The 21,628-nt window shown below is 53.1% G+C and overlaps 1 protein-coding gene across 5 annotated transcripts in view; it reads left to right on the top strand.

The window, feature by feature from the left end:
* HMCN2 (hemicentin 2) overlaps nt 1-21,628 on the top strand; it is a 177,547-nt gene that overhangs the window by 57,111 nt on the left and 98,808 nt on the right. For all 5 annotated transcript variants that reach the window (XM_061154405.1, XM_061154403.1, XM_061154404.1 and 2 more), the window contains exons 16-22: nt 4,089-4,277; nt 6,290-6,385; nt 6,675-6,802; nt 8,613-8,757; nt 11,952-12,064; nt 12,188-12,347; nt 13,380-13,545. In XM_061154405.1, coding sequence (XP_061010388.1) covers nt 4,089-4,277; nt 6,290-6,385; nt 6,675-6,802; nt 8,613-8,757; nt 11,952-12,064; nt 12,188-12,347; nt 13,380-13,545 — 997 coding nt within the window. The remainder of the gene's footprint in view (nt 1-4,088; nt 4,278-6,289; nt 6,386-6,674; nt 6,803-8,612; nt 8,758-11,951; nt 12,065-12,187; nt 12,348-13,379; nt 13,546-21,628) is intronic.

The raw sequence follows: 21,628 nt of genomic DNA, 5'->3' as shown, positions 1-21,628 counted from the left end.
GCTTCTCCATCAGGCAAGGGCCCGGAGCCCATGACCCGTTTAGGGCTGCTGGACAGGGCTCTGCTTTTAATTTCTTTTGCCATCAAGAGAAAAAAAAAGTGAAGAATAATAAGTAGATGACAATGAACCCAGCCTGGATTGTATTTGTCTTTATAAACAGTCATAAAATACAGTTTAAGATTTTTTTTTTAGGGAGGAGAGTCATCCTGTACTTCTGGCCAGTGGAGCTGAGGCTCCAGGCTCCACCGCAGGGTCTTTCTGTGGGGAAAGGGGTCTTCCCAGGAGGGGCTGTGGCAGCCATCCCCAGCCCTGTCTCCTTCCAAGAGACCCTGGAATCCCTCTATAAGCAGGGCAGGGCCTGAGGCCAGCCTCTCCCATGGTCACCCTGCCCATCGGCTGAGTCTTTGGGCCTGGGTCCCCCGCCCTCCTTCTGGACAGGCTGAGTCAAGACTGATTAGAGCTCTGTTTCCCAAGCTGGCACATCCCCACAAGCTCTGACTCAGGGCTCTGGGCCATGGGAACTGGGAGGATGGTGGAGGAGACTGGGGGACTGAAGGGTCTCCAGATGATGATAAAGAACCCTAGAACTTTAAGGTACTGGAACTGGGGAGAATATAGTTATCTCTTTCTGGAGGGGGATCCGAGGTCCGGAGTCGTGAGGGAGTTCATCCACAGGTGTCCAGTGGGGCAGAGGCCGTGAAGCAGGGGTGGGGAGGGGCCCTGCCCAGGCTTCAGGCCTTCAGGCTGGTGGCCTTGCCCGGGGTGCCAAGTAAGAGGAAGTCATCACCTCTGTCCATGTCACTTCCTTGGAGGATGCCCGGGGGTGGAGGGAATAGCTCATCAGTGCTGTTAAGTCTCAGCTGTGGCCACACCCTCCTGTCCTGCCCCCTCCCAGGCCGGTGGCTGGCATCCTTCACGGGGCAGTTTTCTCTTCCTGGGTGCTTCCGGTTCCCCACACAGAGCTGCCTCCCTGCAAAGGCACTGCAGCTGTCAGATGATGAGATTACAGAGCGTGGCGGCTGCCGTGTGTCTAGCTGTCTCGGGGCACTCACAGCTCCTGCCCTGTAAACCTGCTCAAGGTCGAGGCAAACGGGGCATTCCTGGGAAAACCTGGTGGCTGTGGAACCAGCTCATGGTCCCTCCCTGCAGAGGGGCACCTGAGAGTCTGAGGAGGTGGCTTGGAGCCTGAAAGCAGAGGTGGCTTAGCCTTGTGGATGGGACCTTGGGAAGGCCATGGGGCTGGCAGCCCACCCCACCTCCAAAAGCTGCAGGACAAGCGTGGAGCCCACGTGGGCCCAGCTTTGCATCTCAGTCTCCCATCTGCACAGTAAAGGGGCAGAGGACTCCCGGCTCTGGTGTGCAGGGTTCTGGGGTCCCGCCTTATTTGGAGGCTCCAGTGATGAGCAGGGGGAAGGCGGCATAGGAAACAGAGTCGCAGTTTCAGGGGCGGGATCTGATTCTGGAATTTAGCTGACCGCACCTCTGAGAGAGGACTGAAGAGGTGCCGAGTTGCCCCTGAATACCCATGAGAGGCAGGGGTGCCGTGGCCAAGAGCCTGGATCTTAGCAGCAGCCGGATCTGGGCTCTGACCCCAGCTCTACCACTGACCTTGAACTGTACCTGGGGCAGGTGTCTTAATCCCTCTGACCCTCAGTTTCCCCACCTGTAAAATGAGCTTTTGAATTGTGGTGCTGGAGAAGACTCTTGGGAGCCCCTTGGACAGCCAGGACATCAAATCAGTCAATCTTAAAGGAAATCATCCCTGAATATTCATTGGAAGGACTGATGCTGAAGTGCCAATACTTTGGCCACCTGATGTGATGAGCCACCTCATTGGTAAAGACCTTGGTGCTGGGAAGATCAAGATTGAGGGCAGGAGGAGAAAGGGGAACAGGAGATGAGATGGTTGGATGGCATCACCGACTAAATGGACATGAGTTTGAGCAAACTCTGGGAGATAGTGAAGGACAGGGAAGCCTGGCGTGCTGCAGTCCATGGGGTTGCAAAGAATTGGACATGACTTAGTGACTAAATGACAACAACAAATTGGGGTTGTGAGAATACCCACTTCATGAGTTTATTGAGACCATGAATGAAGTCATGTTTCCAAAGTACCACCATCATGCCTGTCACTGAGTAGGCATTCCAGATGCTACGCTTTGATGTGATATGAAAGTCGCTCAGTCATGTCCAACTCTGCGACCCCATGGACCACACAGTCCATGGCACTCTCCAGGCCAGAATACTAGAGTGGGTAGCCTTTCCCTTCTCCAGGGGATCTTCCCAACCCAGGGATCGAACCCAGGTCTCCCGCATTGCAGGCAGATGCTTTACCAGCTGAGCCACGAGGGAAGCCCAAGAATACTGGAGTGGGTAGCGTATCCCTTCTCCAGCGGATCTTCCCAACCCAGGAATCGAACCAGGGTCTCCTGCATTGTAGGAGGAGCTGTCAGGGAAGCCCAGAACCCTCTGATAGTTGCTTACTATTATAAGTCAACTGTCCCTTCTTGGGGAGGGAGGTGAAGTTCAGGATTGGGAGGAGAATGGGAATGAGGGTGTGCTTTTTAATACCCCACAGTTAGGAGGAAAAGTGGGACCTTTGGCTATGGAAGGAGAGGGTCAAGAGGCAGCATGAGAAAAACAGGGAGTGAAGGCCTGCAGGAGGAGGGAGCTTTGAGTTGAGCCCTGCAGTGCGCTGGGTAGAGCTGAGGAGGCAGGCTCTGGGGTACCTGGCCCTGGAGCTACCTACTCAGGGTGGGGAGAGGGGAATACGAAAGCTGTATCCCCAGGGCCAGGGCTTTGCAGTACCAGTGACCCCATCTGAGGCACCCGGAGCAGATACTTGCTTGGATTCTCAGTCGCTGCAGCTGCCAGGCTCCAGTGAGAAAGAAAAGCGACGTGCGGGTGGTGTCTGAGCTCGGGTCCAAAACTGTCTTCCTCCTTGCAGCGATTTTCCAAGTTGTGTTTATATCTCCCTGGAACTCCCCTGCTCCCCAAGGCCAAGAGGGAAATTTGATGTCATGATTTGGATGGATGGGGGAGATTTCTGCAGAGAGACGGCGAGAACGAAGGGGTGGAGGATTTTCCTCCATGCTGGATGTGATGGGTTTGGAATAGGCCGGGGTCCTTCCTGGTCAGGGGTCTGGGGACCGGGATCTGAGGGCGTGCCCAGAAGCTGCAGGGAACGGGGCCTGGACCTGTCTGGAGTTGGGCCAACTTCTGGCCAGCAGAAGAGTGGAAAGGATTATGAGTCTCTGTTTGGGGAAATAAATTATTTCAAGGCCCCCCCTCCCATCATAAAAATAAGACAATGCTTAGAAAAAAATTTTTGGAAGAAACACTATAAACCATTAACAGTGGCAAGGACATGGGGTTTGAAGTGTGTGGAGCAAAAATGAAGGATAAACCCTTATGTGATGCTTGAATTTTTTTTATAATTCAGGTGCCCTTGGTTACGTCTGTTATCCTGGTGTAATTATTATGATGGCTCTTTTCACTCTCCAGTGTCCCATTTGGACCATAAAGTCTAAGGTCAAGTTATTTATAGGCCTGTTTTGACTTTGTAGTAGAGATTTATACGCTTATTACAAGATGTTCAACAAGCAGAGAAGGATGTAGCAAAGTAAAGATAAGCTAGAACCTCCCTATGAAGTTGGCTGTTTGGGGTCGTGGAAAGAGAAGCTCTGGCGGCCCAGGAGGAAGGCATGGTGGTGGGGGTGCCCTCAGAGCTGGTGGGGTTCCTGTAGTCAGGCATGACTTGCAGCCCCTCCAAGCTGGCTTCCCAGGAGACGTCATCTGCAGGAGCAGGCGTGTTGCTCCCCTGTATGTCTGGACAAGGCGGGGTCCCCAAGATGCCATGTGGGGAGGACTTCATCCCTCTGAATGCTGCTCATTCTGCCTCATCATCCCCAGGAGCCCTTCAGGGCTGCACCCTGCCAAGCTCAAGTTGGCATGAGTTAGGTTCTTGAGGGAGAGGGTGGAAGAGGGAAATCCCCCAGTGAGGGGAGAGGAAGGCAGGCCTTGGAACAGTGCCCTTGAGGCCAGGCGGGTCCAGCCACTGGGCAAGGCTGACTGTCACCTCCCTGCAGATGCGCCCCAGCTGTTGGAGCTGCCCCAGGATGTCACCGTGGAACTGGGGAGGAGTGCCCTCCTGGCATGCCGGGCCACGGGTCGCCCGCCGCCTACCATCACCTGGCGCCGTGGAGATGACCAGCCTCTGGGGCCCAGGCCAGGCAGCAGGACTGGGAGGCCCGATTCAGGGGTGCTGTTCTTTGAAAGTAAGAGATTGGGGCTGGGGGAGGGTGGATGGGGAGACAGGATGGCTTTTGACACCCTAAGCCCCCAGACTGGGCAACTGGGAGCAGGACGCTGACCCCAGAAGCTGGCCATGGGTCAGGCTGATGTAGGGTCATATTTCGGCCGAGTGACTCTGGTCACGTCACTCCACTCCTCTGAACCAGTCACACTAGTAATAGTGATGGTACCTCCCACCCTGGTTTAACAACAGTCCACCTTAAGGAGCTACTGTGTGAGTAATACACGTAAATCCCCTAGCACAGTGTCTGACACATATTAAGTGTTACATGTGATAGCCATCATCATCACCATCCTCCTCCTCACCATCATATTCACCATCCTCCTCACCATCATCGTCACCATCATCTTCCTCATTATCATCTTTATCATGATCAATTCCATCATCACCACCACCATCATCACCATCACCATCATCATCACCATCACTACCGTCATCATCACCACCACCATCACCATCACCATCATCACCATCACCACCGTCATCATCACCATCACTACCGTCATCATCACCACCACCACCATCACCATCACCACCATCACCACCATCATCACCATCAACACCATCATCACCATCAACACCATCATCACCATCACCATCATCATCACCATCACTACCGTCATCATCACCACCACCATCATCACCATCATCACCATCATCACCATCACCATCATCATCACCATCACTACCGTCATCATCACCACCACCATCATCATCATCACGATCACCATCACTACCGTCATCATCACCATCACCACCATCATCACCATCAACACCACCATCAACATCACCATCACCACCACCATCATCACTATCATCCTCCTCACCATCCTCACCATCATCCTCACCATCATCATCACCACCATAAATCGTCACCATCACCTTCCTCATTATCATCTTTATCATGATCAATTCCATCACCACCACCACCATCATCACCATCACCATCATCATTACCATCAATACCGTCATCATCACCATCACCACCACCATCATCACCATCACCACCACCATCATCACCATCACCACCACCATCATCACCATCACCACCACCGTCATCATCACCATCACTACTGTCATCATCACCATCACCACCACCATCATCACCATCATCATCATCATCACTACTGTCATCATCACCATCACCACCACCATCATCACCATCATCACCATCACCATCATCATCACCATCACCATCATCATAACCATCACCATCATCTTTATCATTATCATCTCAATCCTCACCACCACCACCACCATCATTATCACCATCATAACTATCACCACCATCATCCTCACCATCATCATCACCATCATCGTCACCACCATAAATCGTCACCATCATCTTCCTCATTATCATCTTTATCATGATCAATTCCATCATCACCACCACCATCATCACCATCACCACCATCATCACCATCACTACCGTCATCATCACCATCACCACCACCATCATCACCATCATCACCATCACCATCATCATCACCATCACTGCCGTCATCATCACCATCACCACCATCATCACCATCACCATCATCATCACCATCACCACCATCTTTATCATTATCATCTCAATCCTCACCACCACCATCACCTTCATCGTCACCATCATAACTATCACTACCCTCATCATCACCCTCATCATCATCACCATTATTTTCACTACTGTGCCAGGCCGGATGCTGAGCACTATATTTGCATCATCTATGGATCCCTCCTAATCATACTACAAGGTGCAGTTATTGATAAATTATCCCCTTTCTACACATGAGCAAGCCTAGGCCTTCTCACCTTTCCAAGGCCTGGCTGTATCCCCTATCCTCCTCCTCCCTGCCATCCCAGCCTTCCTATCTGACCTCTGCAGGGCCAGGCTGTGCCAAGGGCGCTGTTGGCACCTGGGGAGCTGGAGCCTGTGGGGGCTGGAGGCAGGATGTGCTCTGTCGGTCAGGTCTGCTTTTTCCTGCCCCTCAGGTGTGGTCCCCGAAGACCAGGCCCCGTATATCTGTGAAGCTCAAAATGTCTTTGGGAAGGTCCAGGCGCAGGCCCACCTCGTCGTGACTGGACATGGTTCGCTGTGGATCTGGAGAGGAGGGGTTTGGTGGGGACACTGGGCCCCCCAGGGAGGCCCCCATGGCTGCCCGTCCTTTTGGACAGGAGTGTCCACAGCCAGATTCTCCTAGAGGAGCATCTGAACCCCTACTTTCTGGGTAGTGTGCCCCAAGAAGTGTGCCGTTTGACCCTTTGGGATCCCCAATCCTGATGCCTCTCTGGGTTCTGTGGGGAGGAGAGAGAGGGGAGTGAGGGCCTTGGTTCCCACAGGAAGCCAGTGGACCAACATCATCTCCCCTCCCTGCAGCCCCCCCACAGATCGCCAGCAGTGCCTCCACTGTCCGGGTGCTGGAGAGGCAGCCGGTGTCCCTGCCCTGTATCGTCCTGTCTGGGAGACCCCGCCCCGAGAGGCGCTGGCTCAAGGCCGGCATGCCTGTGAGTGCTGGGCCCCTCTGGGTGCCGCGGGCAGTGTTGTGGGGAGGAGGGAACTGTCACATTAACACCTCGACCTCCGTGTTGCGGTTCCCCTGTTTGGGAGTGTCTTCTCCCTTCCCTGCCTCTTTCCAGAACTTTCTCTGATAATGCACTAATAGCATCCTTTACCCTCTCGAGTCCTTGTGCTTCATTTGTGCTGCGACTGGGGAGCAGCAGTTTGGTGGGGGCACAGACACAACACATTCAGCCGTCACCCCTGTTCTGATGGTTCCACGACAGAGGCGAGATCTGTGCAACTGAGCATGTGCCCGGCAGCCTGGCACACTGCTGGGCACACAGTGGCTGCTTTACCCGCTCCCATTGATATGGTTTTCTTTGTTGTTGCTGCTGTTTAGTCGCTAAGCCGTGTCCGACTCTTTGCGACTCTGTGGACTGTAGCCTGCCAGGCTCCTCCGTCCATGGGATTCTCCAGGCAAGAATATTGGAGTCGGTTGCCATTTTCTCCTCCAGGGGATCTTCCTTTCTTAGGGACTGGACCTGAGTCTCCTGAATAGACAGGCGGATTCTTTACCGCTGAGCCACCTGGGTCCCTCTATTTCCCTTCTCTGTTCACTCCTCCTTTCCCTCCTTTCTCCGGTCAGACATCTGAGGTCCTTGTGCCCAGGAAGTTATAAAAAAGGTGCCCTCACCCCAGAAGACACCCCAGAAGATGCTGGACATCCAGGGGAGGCAGCAACTGTGTGGCCAGACTGCTGCCCTGGTCCCATCCCCGCTGTCCCAGCCACTGATGCAAGAGGACAGACAGGGTCCAACTCGCGGAGCGGGCAGGCTTTGTGGAGGCTGATCACGTGGGTGCCCCTCTGCAGGATCACCAGGAGGAGGACCCTGCCTGGGCACACGGGCTGGGGCAGGGAGGAGCATTCCCCAGTAGAATCCGATGGGCATGAGGGGAAGGGGTGGCCTTGGGCCTCGTCCACGCCAGGACAGAGAGTGACCAGAGATGCAGAGTCTGTTTTAGCTCAGTGGGGACACTGGGTGGGCCTGCTCCTGCCCAGATGCCGGGGGCAAAGAGCAGAAGCCCCCTCAAGCTCACTCATCCCCAAGGGGTTCCAAGACAGCCCGGGAGCCTCTCCCAGAACCCGAGGGCAGAATATGCAGCCAGGCTCGAGGGACAGAGACAGGGAAGCCCAGAGCGGACTCACCTGGCGGAACGGTCCTCACCAAGGATGGACTGGCTGGGTGTCTCTGCAGAGGTGGCCCCAGGCCCCATTCTGGACCAGCTTCCCCTGCCCCACCCCGGTCCTGATGGGGACACACCTGGCCAGCCACCAGGAGCCGCTCTCTCTGGGACCACAGCTGATGCGGCCGCACCTCCGCTCCACTCTGCACGGCTTGGTTGTCTCCCCGAGGACGGGCTGTCCCTCCTCTCTCTGGCCTTGGTGTGGACAGGCCTTGGAGCTCCAGTGCTAACTCAGTGAAGGCTCTGGCCCTAAGCCTACCCTCCCGGGAGGGGCTCCTCTCAGCGTCCTTGGGTCAGGTGTCCTGCCCTGGACCAGTGGACCTTGGGCAAGCAGGGTCAAGGGTATGCCGGGGGTCAGACCCACCTGGCCCCGAGGGCCTGTGGGGGCTCATGACTACCCGGGAAGAGATGGGAATGTCACCCCCAGACCCCCCACCCTCTCTGCAAACCCCTGGCCTCTCTATCCAGGCTGTTCCATGCTGGGCTAGTGGGCAGTGAGGTTTCTGGAGTTCTCTTAGCAGCTCTGAGTGGGGCCCTTGGTCCAAGCTGATTCTTCTTCGCCCACACCAGCTCCCACCGGGCAGCCGGCATTCCGTCCGGGCAGACGGCAGCCTCCACCTTGACCAGGCGATGCTGGAGGACGCCGGCAGGTACAGCTGTGTGGTCAGCAACACAGCCGGCTCTCAGCATAGGGACGTGCAGCTGGTTGTCCAGGGTGAGTCCTGGGCTGGAGGCGGGGGCAGCTGGGGTGGGTGACGGCGCCCAAGGGGAACTTGATCCTGAACACCTCTGTTTAAAGAGATTGCACACACAGTACATATTCACTGTAGGAAATTTAAAGAATGGACCAAAAAACTCCCCCCAAACCAAAAAACTCCAGAACAAAACCAACCTTCCATAATACCAGTAACTAAGAAGAACTGGAATAATCTTACATTTGTTGTGTATCTTTCATACTTTATACACACATGAGCTTCACATGTACACATATACACAATACACGCTGTATATATATTTATACACATTTATATAAATGTACATATACTTTAACATGTACATTATAAATATTCTTTATATATGTTGTATATAAGTTATTTTTGCATGATATACATTCTGTATATAAATTATGTATAAATTCTTTGTATACACATACATAGAAATATTTAGAAACCAACTGGAGTCACCATGTAATATTACTGTCTTGCAACCCAAGTGTTTCTTGTGACAATATATGACATGTTTTCTGCTAATAAGACTCAGACTGCGTGTCCCCTGTCTGGATGAACCAGGTGTATCTAACCTGCCCCCCAACCCTGTCCAGTGTCACCTGCGTGAACACCTGGGGATAAACGTTCTGAGGCCCCACCTTTGCCCATGTGACCAGGTCTTTCCCTAGGATACAATATTGATGTGCAATTGAGTTTTGACTCACGGAGACTGCACATTTTTAGGGCTTTTCGTGTATTTGCCCAGTGACTTTCCCATCTACAGGGTGGGAGGGTCCCTGTTTCCCTTCACCACCCAACCAGGTACCACCATTCTTTTTAACATAAAACAAGAAGTTTAAGTCCAGTTATGTTTTGTCACTCACTGCATACATCAATATCCTCTTTTTATTTGTTTCACTTGTTTTATTAAACCCCTGAGGGATGAGTGGGAAGAACTCATCGTTCCCCATTTTGTAGTGGAAAACCCAAGCTCAGAAGGAGGCTGGGTCTAGCACCCAGCTGTCCTGTCTCTTTACACTTCTGGTTAAAAGTAGGGTATGTGTCACATCAGACCTCTAAGAGGGTGTTAGTTTTTAAGAGCCTCCACGCTCTGAAGTTAAGGAAGCTGAGGCTCCAAGATGGAGGTAACTCAGCAAATCATACCATCAGCAAGGGCTGCCTCTGCAGAAAGCCTCCCCCTCAATTCCTTCCCTGCACACAGCCCCCTCTGTGGGGTAGCCATCAAGCTCTGCCCTCCTGGCTCATTTCACTTCCATTCAACAAATTCTGATTGACTTGCTGGCTTTGGCCACCTGGGAGAATCCAAAAGGGCATTCCCCGGAAGGAACTTAGTGTTACCGTCAGAGCCCTTGGCTTCTGGCCTTCCCTCCCAGGTCTGATTTCTCCATGCCCGGTTCCCTTCCCCTGCTCCTCCTGCAGACAACCCCCCCTGCCCCACCCCATTTTAATGCCTAAAAATCTGGATGGTTCCCAGGATGGATTCTGCACTTGTTTTCAAGTTCACTGTGTCCTGTGAACATTCTTTTCTGCCACTTCTCATCTGTCCATCCCCAGAGAGTGAGCAGGGAATTGAGGTTAATTTAGCTTTTTTTTTCCTTTTCTTTTTTTTGCTGATCAAGGAATATGGGTACCAAAAGATTAAGTGATTTATCTGAAGTCCCACAGTGAAGAAACAGCACAGCTGGTTCCTAGACACAGGCTGCCCTCTGTCTGGGACATGAATTTACAGCAGCGGTGGCCGTAATCTCCTGCTAAAATGTTATTTTTAAAAATCATGATAAAATATACACGATATAAAGCTTACCATTTTAACCATTTTAAAGTGTGCAGTCTAGTGGCATAAATTAAGTCGCATAAGTGGCATTCGCGTTGCCGTGCCACCAGGTTCATTTGCCCAGCATGCATGCTTGTGCGTGCTGCCACTTCGGTCGTGTCCGACTCTTTGTGACCCGATGGATCGTAGCTCGCCAGGCTCCTCTGTCCATGGGATTCTCCAGGCAAGAATACTGGAGTGGGTTGCCATGCCCTCCTCCAGGGCATCTTCCTGACCCAGGATCAAACCTGTGTCTGTCTCCTGCATTGGCAGGTGGGTTCTTTACCACTAGTGCCATCTGGGAAGACCCTTGCCCAGAATGCAGCAAGCCAGAACACTGAGATGCTGAGGCTTACTGCAGAGAAAGGGTGTGTTCACAAGGCAGTCAAGTGAGGAGACAGGAGACTAAATTTCAGATTGGCCTCCCCAAAGGCCAGAGGCTTAGGGTATTTATTAAAGAAATAGTGTGGTCTTAGGCATGGGAAAAGGTGACTGCAGGCAGGGAAGGGGCGAGGTCATCAGTGTTCTGTGCAGGTGTCCTTGCTTCTTCATGAGATGCATGTCCAAAAATGGAGGCGCCTAGCGTGATCTGAGGGTGGGGCTTTTGGTCCTCTGATGTCAAAAAGTCACCTATCAGACACCTGCGTAGACCCAGTTTTAGGGTCAGTGGTCCCAATCAGTCTTACCTGGCTTGTACTTTAACTAAACACAGCTGACTTCCAGTTGTTTTCCTGGGAAACAACTCAGACAAACATCTTATTGTTTAGGCTACACGAAGCTTTGAGGATATGCAATTTGCAATGAAACAATTAAGCGAGCTTGCTCAGTGAAGGCGGGCTCAGGCAGAAGGGTATGCAGCAAGCTGTAAGATAAGCTCAAGAATTTCTGTTAGTTGCCAGTATTGTTAACTCCGTGGGGCTCAGTTTGGGGATGGGTTTTTAACTCCATGGGACACAGTTTCACAACCATCACCACCATCCATCTCCAGAACCTTTTCAACTTCCCAAGTTGAAACTCTACCCACCAACTCTGCATTTCCCCTCCCCCAGCCCCCGGTCACCATTAATTCTGCTTCCTGTCTCTATGAATTTGCCTGTTCTAGGTATCTGCTATAAGTGGAATCTTACACTACTTGTCCTTCCATGTCTGGCTTATTTCACTTTGCATAATATTGTCAAGGTTCATCCATGTTGTACTATGTATCAGACAGTTGTTCCTTTTGTAGGGCTGAATAATATTCCACACGTACACATCACATTCTGTTTATCCATCACCCTCTGATGGCTACTTGGATTGTTTCCACCTTTTGGCTGTTGTGAACAATGCTGCTGTGAACTCTGGTTTATGAAATTGGTTTGTTTTTGAAAGTGCCACCTAGAATCCAGCCCACTGCCACCCACCATATCACCAATGAAGGCGTTCCAGCCTCTCTCCCCTGTGTAGCCTCAGGAGTTCCCACCCCCACCATCACCTGGACCAAGGTAGGTGAAGCCTGTTACCATAAAGGTAACCAGAGAGGTAGGCCCAGTGATCATGGGGAGAGGAGCGATGCAAGTTGCCATGGGAGGTGGGCTCTGCTGATGTCACCTGTGACTCTGCTGCAGGAGACCAATGCCCTGGCCTCTGGGGATCCCCACTACAACGTGAGCAAGGACGGCACCCTGGTCATCCCCCGGCCGTCTGTCCAGGACGCAGGGGCCTATGTCTGCACGGCCACCAATGCAGTGGGCTTCTCCAGCCAGGAGATGTGGCTTTCTGTCAATAGTGAGTGATGGCCACCCCTGTCCTGGGAGAGGGGCTGGGCAGGTGTGGAGGCAGGGGCATGTACAATCTGACCTCCCCTGCATCTTCCTGGCACCCTGTCAGCAGCCCTGCCTCTAAATGCTTCCTGTCTGAAGATCAAAGCTGTCCCGCCTCTGAGGACTGTCCCCAGCAGTGTGGCCACGCTCTAAGAGTGGCTCCAGCTCAGTAACTGGATGGGGAGGGGGAGCGACCTTCATGTTGACAAGCTGGGGAAAGACACAAGGCCCTAGACTGGACTCCCACCCCTCAGCAGCCCCCTTGCCCACCTTCCTCCACGACTCCTTGACTCTTCGTGCCCAGAACCTCTGGCCACTTTTCAATTTCTTAAATGATCCGTCCTACCTCAGGGCCTTTGCACACACAGTTCCTTCTGTTGGCATGCCCTTCCCTCACTCCCGGTCCACTGACTTCTCCCATCAGTCAGATCTCAGTGCTTTCTGATCCCTCAGGCTGAACTCTCTGGAATTTCCCCTTCTTAGTGCCCATCACAAATGCCATTGAATAATTAATTGTGTACTGAACTGTTTGGAGCCAGGGTTCCCCTCGGGCCCTAAGCACGGAGGGAGACTGGGCATCAGCTGATGGTTAATCCCATTTATTCCTGAGGATAAATGGGATGATCCAGGCCAAGAAGGGAGAGAAAGGAGGGAGGAAAGAACCTGCCAGAATGTCCCCAGGGAAGGGGAGCAGGATGGAGAGAAGCTAGAGGAATATAGACGTTGGGGCAGGAAGGACCATGTTGGGGTCAGCAAAGCAAGATGAGCTTCCAGAAGGTGGGTGGGGTGGACAGGCGGAGGGGAGGCTGGGGGAAACCATCAGATCTGAGTCCAACCTGAAACCCACGCTCTCCCGATACAGCAGAGCCCACCTTCCTCTGCACCTCCGGGGTGGCAGTACCACCTCAGCTTCCTAGGGGAGGCACGCTGGTCCTCTGTGGGCCGCATCCCATGGCTTCCCACCCTGCTCATACTCCCTGCCTGCTTCCACCAACAGCCAAGCCCAGGATCCTCGTGAATGGGTCACATGAAGCAGACAAGCCTCTGAGGGTCACGGCCAAGGCTGGTGATGAGGTGATCCTTGACTGTGAGGCCCAGGGCTCTCCACCCCCACTGGTCACCTGGACCAAGGACTCCCGCCCCATGCTGCCCATGACCAACAGGTAACCCCAGCTGCGTGGCCTCGGGTCGGGGGATGGACAGAGCTTGATGTTTGGGGAAACTGACCTCAAGGTGTCCAGTGACCCAGCTGGTGTGTGGGACCCTGTGTATGGCGGGGGGCGGGGCATGCAACTGATTCCACAGGCAGTGCTTTTCACCTACTGGCCTCTAAGGGAGCATGGTTGCCCTTCAGAGGGGCGAGGCCTCTGAAATAACATGCATACGGCCCTTCCCGCACAGCCAAGGGGCGCTGCCTGCAGGATCGCCTCCTATCTGCTCAGCAGCCCTTGCTACCTGAGTGGAAGTGAGGCTCAGCCAGGTGGGGTGAGCTGCTCGTGGTCACTCAGCTAGCAAAGTGGAACGCCATGGTTGGGACCGCCTTCCTGAGCAAGACATGTACTCCATCCTTGCCTGCTCCTCCAACCCGGTGTGTGGCAGCCGGGCTTTCAGGGGTCCTAGGAGTTGGGGGGAGAGGGAGGAGGCTGCTTTTCAAAGCCAGGCCGAACCCCCACGCTCAGACAGGGATGTAGGGCAGGGTGGTTCCCGACAAGAATGCCTCAGAACTCCTGGGGCCCTTGACTCTCGCGTGGTGGGGGTGGGGTGAGGGGGCAGCTCCAGCTGGTGACATCAGTCCTGGCGAGGTCTCTGAGACGTTCCAGATGGAGAAGGTCTCAGAGTAGCCTGCGGTGCAGCCTCCACCCCACCCCCCCCAACACCCACACATGGGGCTCTGCTCTCCGAACATCTGTTTGGTGACCCTCCCAGTCCTGGAAGCATGCACACCTGAATGGGGCTGGGGTCCGTGACCGGGCTGGTTCTGTGCCGCCCCCACCCGCATGCCCTCCGGTGTCTCTGGCGGCTCCGTGTTGTGGGTGGGCGTGGGGGCCGGAGGAACCTGCCTCTCTCCCCAGAAAGCCCGGTCCTAGCTCCTTGGCTGGACAGCCGCCGGCGGGTGCTTGTTTATTTCTCGCTTGTTACTGAAATGGAGAATCGCAATTCCCATTTGTTCGCCCCTCCTTGTTGTGATACATTAATAGATCAGCCGGGAGCCATAAATCTGTGAAAGCTGCTTTTGCAATCCTAGAGTTTTGTTCTGTTCTTTCTCCCTTGCCCCCTCCACTTCTTGCTGGCTTATGGCTTTCTCTTGAGATTTATGAGATTCCGGGAGTTCACCTACATGAAGAGGCAAAATGTGCCAGGCGGGGTGGGGCTGGGGTGAAGGGCGAAGACTCTGGCATTAAATCAGACCTGCCTGCGGATGCTGACTGCTTATGTATTAGTCATGTGGCCTCAGGTGGCCCCTGGCTCCTCTTGGCCTGTTTCTCCATCCGTAAGGTGGACACGGTTTAAATCCTGCTTTCAAGATACAGTGATGAATGTGTGATGTTTGGTGCATCGTGAGCGGTGGAAAATCACCCCCTTTGATATCATTTTCCTGCTGCTGCTGGAAACTAAAGCACCATTTCCAGCTTTTAAAAAATTATCATCATCATATCTATTATCCCATTTAATTCTCACTGACTTTTTTCAATAGGAAAGCTTTATTGAGATATAATTCACATGCTTTCCAATTATATGTTTTTTTAGTAAGTTCTAAAGTTGTGTAACCATCATCACAATTAATTTTAGAACATTTCCAGCACCCTCCTCCATGAAAATATCCCCACACTGGTTGGCGGCCACTTCTCATCCTTTCCCCACCCCAGCCCAGCCCTTGGCAACCACTCATCTGCTTTCTGCCTTTGGATTGATCTGCTCTGGATGGTTCACATAAATGTAATCATGAACAATGTGACTTTTTGCATCTGGCTCCTTTCACTGAGAACCATGTTTTTGAGGTTCCTGCGTGTTGTAGCAGGTGTCAGGACTTCATTCTTTTTTATGGCTGAAGAGTATTCTGTTGCGGTGATGGACCACCTCTTGTCGATTTATTCACCAGCTGATGGACACTTGGTCTGTGTCCTCTTGCTGGCAATTGTGAATAATAACTTCACCGACTATTGATTGTATCTTAGCTTCATTCGTGGGTTCTGCGTCCCTGTGGTTCTCTGGGCCTCCCAGTGCCATCTGACAACTTCCCCGAACAGAATAGAGCTCAGTTTTCTTACCAGACACAGTTCCCTTAGTCCCATGGCCATTCAGCCAGAAAATGCGGATTTGAAAAACCCGTGAGGCAAGGATGGGCTTCCCTGGTGTCTCAGCTGGTAAAGAATCTGCCTGCAATGAGGGAGACCTGGGTTTGATCCCTGGGTTGGGAAGATCCCCTGGAGGAGGGCATATAAACTCACTCCAGTATTCTGGCCTGGAGAATCCCCATGGACAAAGGAGCCTGGTCAGCCATGTGCTCGAAAAGAGTCGGACACGACTGAGTGACTGGGCAAACACACAAGGGGAAATGTCTGGAGGAGGGATAGCTAGGGAGCTTGGGATGGGCATGGACCCACTGCTACCTTGAAAATGGATAACCAACAAGGACCTACTGTACAGCACAGGGAATTCTGCTCAATGTTAGGAGACAGCCTGGCTGGGAGGGGAGTTTGGGAGAGGATGAATAGATGTATACCTACGGCTGAGTCCCTTTGCTGTCCGCCTGAAACTATCACAGCATTGTTAATTGGCTACACCCCAATATAAAATAAAAAGTTAAAAAAAGAAAACAACCCGTGGGACGCACACACGAAGCACTGATGGTGGTGGGGAGTGGGTGGCCTTGCTGTCTGCTGCTCTTCCCCACTTCCTCCTCCATCTTTTCCATCTCCCAGGGACACGCTGCTGCTCCTGTCCCAAGGCTCAGCTTCAAAGCTGGCATTCTGGTTGCTTCAGAACTTACTCTGATGAGTCGTGGGCAACCATCTACCTCCAGAACCTGAGATCCTTCCTCATGGCTGAGCCAAGCTCCTATTCGGCCACACCCCTTCTGCCTGGCTGAGCCTCGCCCCTACTCTGCCACACCCCTTCCGCCTTACTGAGCCACGTCCCTACTCTGCCACACCCCTTCTGCCTGGCTGAACCACGCCCCTCTTCTGCCACACCCCTTCTGCCTGGCTGAACCACGCCCCTACTCTGCCACACCCCTTCCGCCTGGCTAAGCCACGCCCCTCTTTTGCAGTGGCCCCTTCCTCTGTCCTCTGCTGATAGAGGGCAAGGGGAAGGCTGAACCACATGGGCTGCCCCGGGCTTCTCTTTCCTGATGCTGTGCCGACCCTGGCCAAGGAGTTGTGGTCAGGTTCACCAGCAGACCTCCAGCGCTGGTGCTCCATGGTGACTCTGGTGCAATCAGGGTTGAGTTCCACAGTGTGGCTGAGCCTCTGAGGCCTCTTCATCTTGGGCGAGCGGTTGCCGTCTTCTGCTGGCCATCCTGGAGGTGGGTGGGGTGGGCAGGGTCATGCACAGTGCACTGAGGGAGGAGACAGAAGCCATGGGGGGTGGGGAACCAGAATCCTGACTTTCCTTCTCCTGGGAGGGCCCTAACATACACACACACACACACACACAGCACACACACACATGTGCATGTGCGCAGACACACATAGACGTGCACAGACACCTACAGACATGAATACAGAAGGACAGGCACAGAGACACAGACACATGGCCATGCACACTGCATAGACACAGTCAGTTCAGTTCAGTCACTCAGTCGTGTCCGGCTCTTTGCGACCCCATGGACTGCAGCACGCCAGGCCTCCCTGTCCATCCCCAACTCCCAGAGCCTACTCAAACTCGTGTCCATTGAGTCGGTGATGCCATCCAACCATCTCATCCTCTGTTGTCCCCTTCTCCTCCCACCTTCAATCTTTCCCAGCTTCAGGGTCTTTTTAAATGAGTCAGTTCTTCACATCAGGTGGCCAAAGTATTGGAGTTTCAGCTTCAGCATCAGTCCTTCCAATAACTATTCAGTACTGATTTCCTTTAGGATGGACTGGTTGGATCTTGCTGCCCAAGGGACTCGGAAGAGTCTTCTCCAACACCACAGTTCAAAAGCATCAATTCTTCGGCGCTCAGCTTTCTTTATGCTCCAACTGTCACATCCATACATGACTACTGGAAAAACCACAGCTTTGACAAAACAGACCTTTGCGGCAAAGTAATGCCTCTGCTTTTTAATATGCTGTCTAGGTTTGTCATAGCTTTTCTTCCAAGGAGCAAATGTCTTTAATTTCATGGCTGCAGTCACCATCTGCAATGATTTTAGAGCCCAAGAAAATAAAGTCTGTCACTGTTTCCATTGTTTCCCCATCTATTTGCCATGAAGTGATGGGACCAGATGCCATGATCTTCGTTTTTTTGAATGTTGAGTTTTAAGCCAGCTTTTTCACTCTCTTCTTTCACTTTCATCAAGAAGCTCTTTAGTTCCTCTTCGCTTTCTGCTGTAAGGGTGGTGTCATCTGCATGTCTGCATATCTGAGGTTATTGATATTTCTCCCGGCAATCTTGACTCCAGCTGTGACATAGACACAGACACATTTATGGACAGGCACACAGACAGACCAGGGAGGCAAGTGTGAGAGCACATGGACACACACATATCAGGCTTCTGGGCCAAGGTCAGGCATGCCACTGCTTTCTCTGGAGATTCTAGAGAATATTCTGAACTCAGGAGACTTGACCTCCTGAGTCAGAAAGTCCTGATGGAAAGAAAACATAGTAGGAACCTGAATACCCCTGAAACTCTAAAGCACCCACCTGTGTCCATGACCCCTTCTAATGTATTCTTACAGATGCTTTTATAGAATTCAGCTGAGTGCATCTTCTATCCTGCCCTCATCATTGATTTTTCCACATTTTCCCACATTTACCCATTTCCTAGATTCATCCCGACCCATGTCATTGCTTTTCATTTAAAGGGCAAAATAACATTCCGGGGATTCAGCTCTCATGGTTGCTAAGCTCTTCCTCTGTTTGAGGCAGATGCACTGTTGCCAGTTTTTGGTGATAATAAATGGGGCTGTTGGAACATCTTTGCACAAATGCTTCTCTTTATCTCCTGGATCATTTCCTTGGGGTAGAGCCCCCAAAACCGAGGGCTGAGTCCAAGGCTGGGAATGGCCACCGTGTGCCTCTTACCCTGTGGGACTGCTGTTTGGGGAAAAAAAAAAAAAAAAACATTGTTGTTGTGAATTCAAAATTGAAGTCTACAGGGTTTATTGAGCACCTTTGTGCCCAGGATTGTATAGGAAGAGAAGACCTGGGTCCGGACTGTGTGTGACGTCAGGTGGCAAAAGACCTTGAGTACCCTTCCAGCCGTGCCCCCAAGCTCCCTGAGTGAACTTGAACAAGACCTTTCCCCCTCTCTGGGCCTCAGTCTTCCCATCTGAGAAATGAAAGAGTTGAACAGGCGATGGTGGCGGGAGAGCGCCTAGTGACTCTGGTCCCTTGACTCAGCCTGGGGATGCTGGGGCGAGGCGGTGTTGCTAGGCAACAGTGTTTGTTTGTGGTTCTGATGCGTAGCTGGGACAGCTGCAAGTGCTCCTGGCTCCGGCTCTGGCTCCCGGGGGCAGCCAGCCAGGATCCACACAGGGCCAAGCCAACCGCGTCGGGGGGAAGGGAGGGAACAGTGAAAGAGTGGAGCGTCCAGGGATGCTGCAGGGCAGTGGGACACTCACTCCCCCTCCTGGCTCAGAGGAGGGGAGGGGGCTGCACCTGGGTTCTGACGGGTCCAAGAGAAAAGCTGCTCCCCATTGCAAGCCAGTGGCATGGCAGGGACTGCCCAGGGGCTCCCCGTGGGGGTCTTTACCTGGCTGGATCTTCATAACTCATGCTGATTCTTAGCCTGGTGTCTGGGTGGCCCATGCACAGCATGACTTCATCCCTCTGGGTCTCAGTTTTCTCCTCTGCGAAAGGGGAGATGACTGGGTCACCCCTGCCTCGGGGTGATCTGCCTGCCTTGCAGGTTTGGATTTGGGGAGTTTCAAGTGTACTTGGAAGTGCTGAGCTCCACAGTGGCGCATAGGAAGCATCTGAGTGTTGACAGCCTCACCTGTTAGCCGTCTCAGGGTTTATGTTCCCGGGCTCAGGGGCTGCGCGTTCACCCCCGTGCTCACATATTTTGCTTGGCCCTTCGGTTGGTGTCAGGCCCCACTTGCTGAATTGTTCCAGCTTGTGGTTTCCATTTGGAGCTTCCTTACAAAGGTCTATGATATGCCTGAAGTGTGGATGGGTGAAGGCGCTCTTCAGGCTGAGTGGTGCTGGGAGGGGGGAAGGGGGACAGTCCTTGCCCCCGGGCTCAGACCATGCCCTGGCCCAGCAGATGCGTGGCCAGCATGTTAGTGACATGCGGTGGGCATCTGTTGGGCGCTGCCCAGCTCTGCTGTGCACTGTGGCTGAGGATCAGCCTCTGGCCGGCTCGGTTCTGCAGTGGTGCTGTTCATTCATTTGACAACCTCCTCCCAGAAGGCTCTGATCGCAGAGAAGGCTGGATGGACTGCTTAGAAACGAGGGCAGCAGAATGAGCATGGGATCCAGCAAGAGGGACTGGGTGGAAACCAACCACCCAGACTCCCAGCAACCTGGGGACAGGCGACATCCACTCCGCCACAGCAGCGGCTGGACCACCTTGAACCCAGTGGCTCTTTGGCAGATGAGTGAATCAATGAATAAACGAGCAATCGGCAGAACTTGGCTCCATAGAATTCAGAGCAGGGGAAGTATAACTCACCTGCCTGGTCTCATCAGGGAAGGCTTCCCGGAGGAGCTGGAGGCTATGCTTCCTTGAAGGGGATCTGGGAGGCAGGAGAGCAGTGCTAAGACAGGATGGGGTGTGGGAAACACTGTGAGCAAAGGTGGGAAGGGGTGTGTGTGTGTGTGTGTGTGTGTGTGTGTGTGTGGACAGGGACAGTTGGGATTTGCCATCAAATATTTATTGAGCACCTGTTATGGGCCAGCACCTGTGCCAAGGGCCAGGGACATGGCAGGAAACTGGGCACACCTGGCCCCTGCCCCCACAGAGCCATCAGAGAACGACAGGCAGCTGCAAGGGTGATAAATGCCATCGTGGTTCCAGGAGCCTTTGTGTGAGAGCAGGGGTCCACCTGGGACAGCAGAGGCAGCTGCCTGGAGAGGAGACCCCTAGCTGGGTTGCAGCAAAGGTGTGGCCTGGGATTTGCACTTTCTACCCAATGCCCTCTGGTCTCTCCGGGCAGGTACGTCCCCCTTGGAGCTCTCAGGGCCAGGGAGACCCGGCAGGGTAGGTGGATCTCCCCCGCACCGTCCCCCACCATCTGCGTGGCTGTGTACCTCACAGCCAGCAGCCAAGGCTGAAGTCCAGTGCATGTCATAAACAGGAAATTCCCCTCGAACCTCTCTGCGTTTTCATCTGGGCGCCACTTGGAGCCATCTGGCTGCTCTCACCACGATGTGAGTCTGCTGCTAATTACACCACATGCACCCGGCACATGGCAGCCCTCTCCCCAATTCCTCCCACCTCGCCCCTGCCCATGCCCACCCCCATGCCTGGAGGTTGTAGCCCCCAAACCTCAAGGATCCTTGGGAACATGGAGAAAGAGAGAGAGTGTGCAAGGGGCATGGAGTTTGGGTGGTTCAGAAGGGCTGCCCTGGAACCCCCAGGCCCCCAGGTCCTCTCTGATCCATCCCAGGCCCCACACCTTTGTCCTAAGTCTGGTCTGAGTGGGGTCTGCTCTGTGCCAGGTCTGGGCTAGGTTCTGGGGATACAAAGGCAAATAAGGCAGATGGAAATGTGTCCTCTTAGGGCCCGCAGGTGACAGGTGGTCACAAGCCAGTGTGGTGAAGGCTGCGATGGAGGGGTCTCTAGAGGTCTCAGCTTGACCATCTCTATAAGGTGGAGTCTCCCTTCTCTCCATCTCCTCCTCTGTGATATAGCGAGCAGCCTTCCCTTTCTAGGAAATGACCTGGGGCTCATCATGAGAAAGACAAGAGGCCTCTTTTATTGTTGAGAATTGTTCCACTTTTGGAAATTTCTTTCATTATTGTTTTTTTTTTTTTCTCCCAGAAGCTCCGACTTCCTATCCTTTTAAGGGCTTGGTGAGGGAGGGAGCAAGAGGTCCTTTAGTCTCTAAAGTTCTTAGAAGAACTAGAAGGCAACTTCTAAGATAAAAGGAGTCCAGA

The sequence above is a fragment of the Dama dama genome, chromosome 11 (genome assembly GCF_033118175.1).
Source record: "Dama dama isolate Ldn47 chromosome 11, ASM3311817v1, whole genome shotgun sequence".
Taxonomy (NCBI): Eukaryota; Metazoa; Chordata; class Mammalia; order Artiodactyla; family Cervidae; genus Dama; species Dama dama.
Note: the sequence above shows the minus strand (reverse complement) of the source record. Positions and strands in the feature narration are given on the sequence as shown.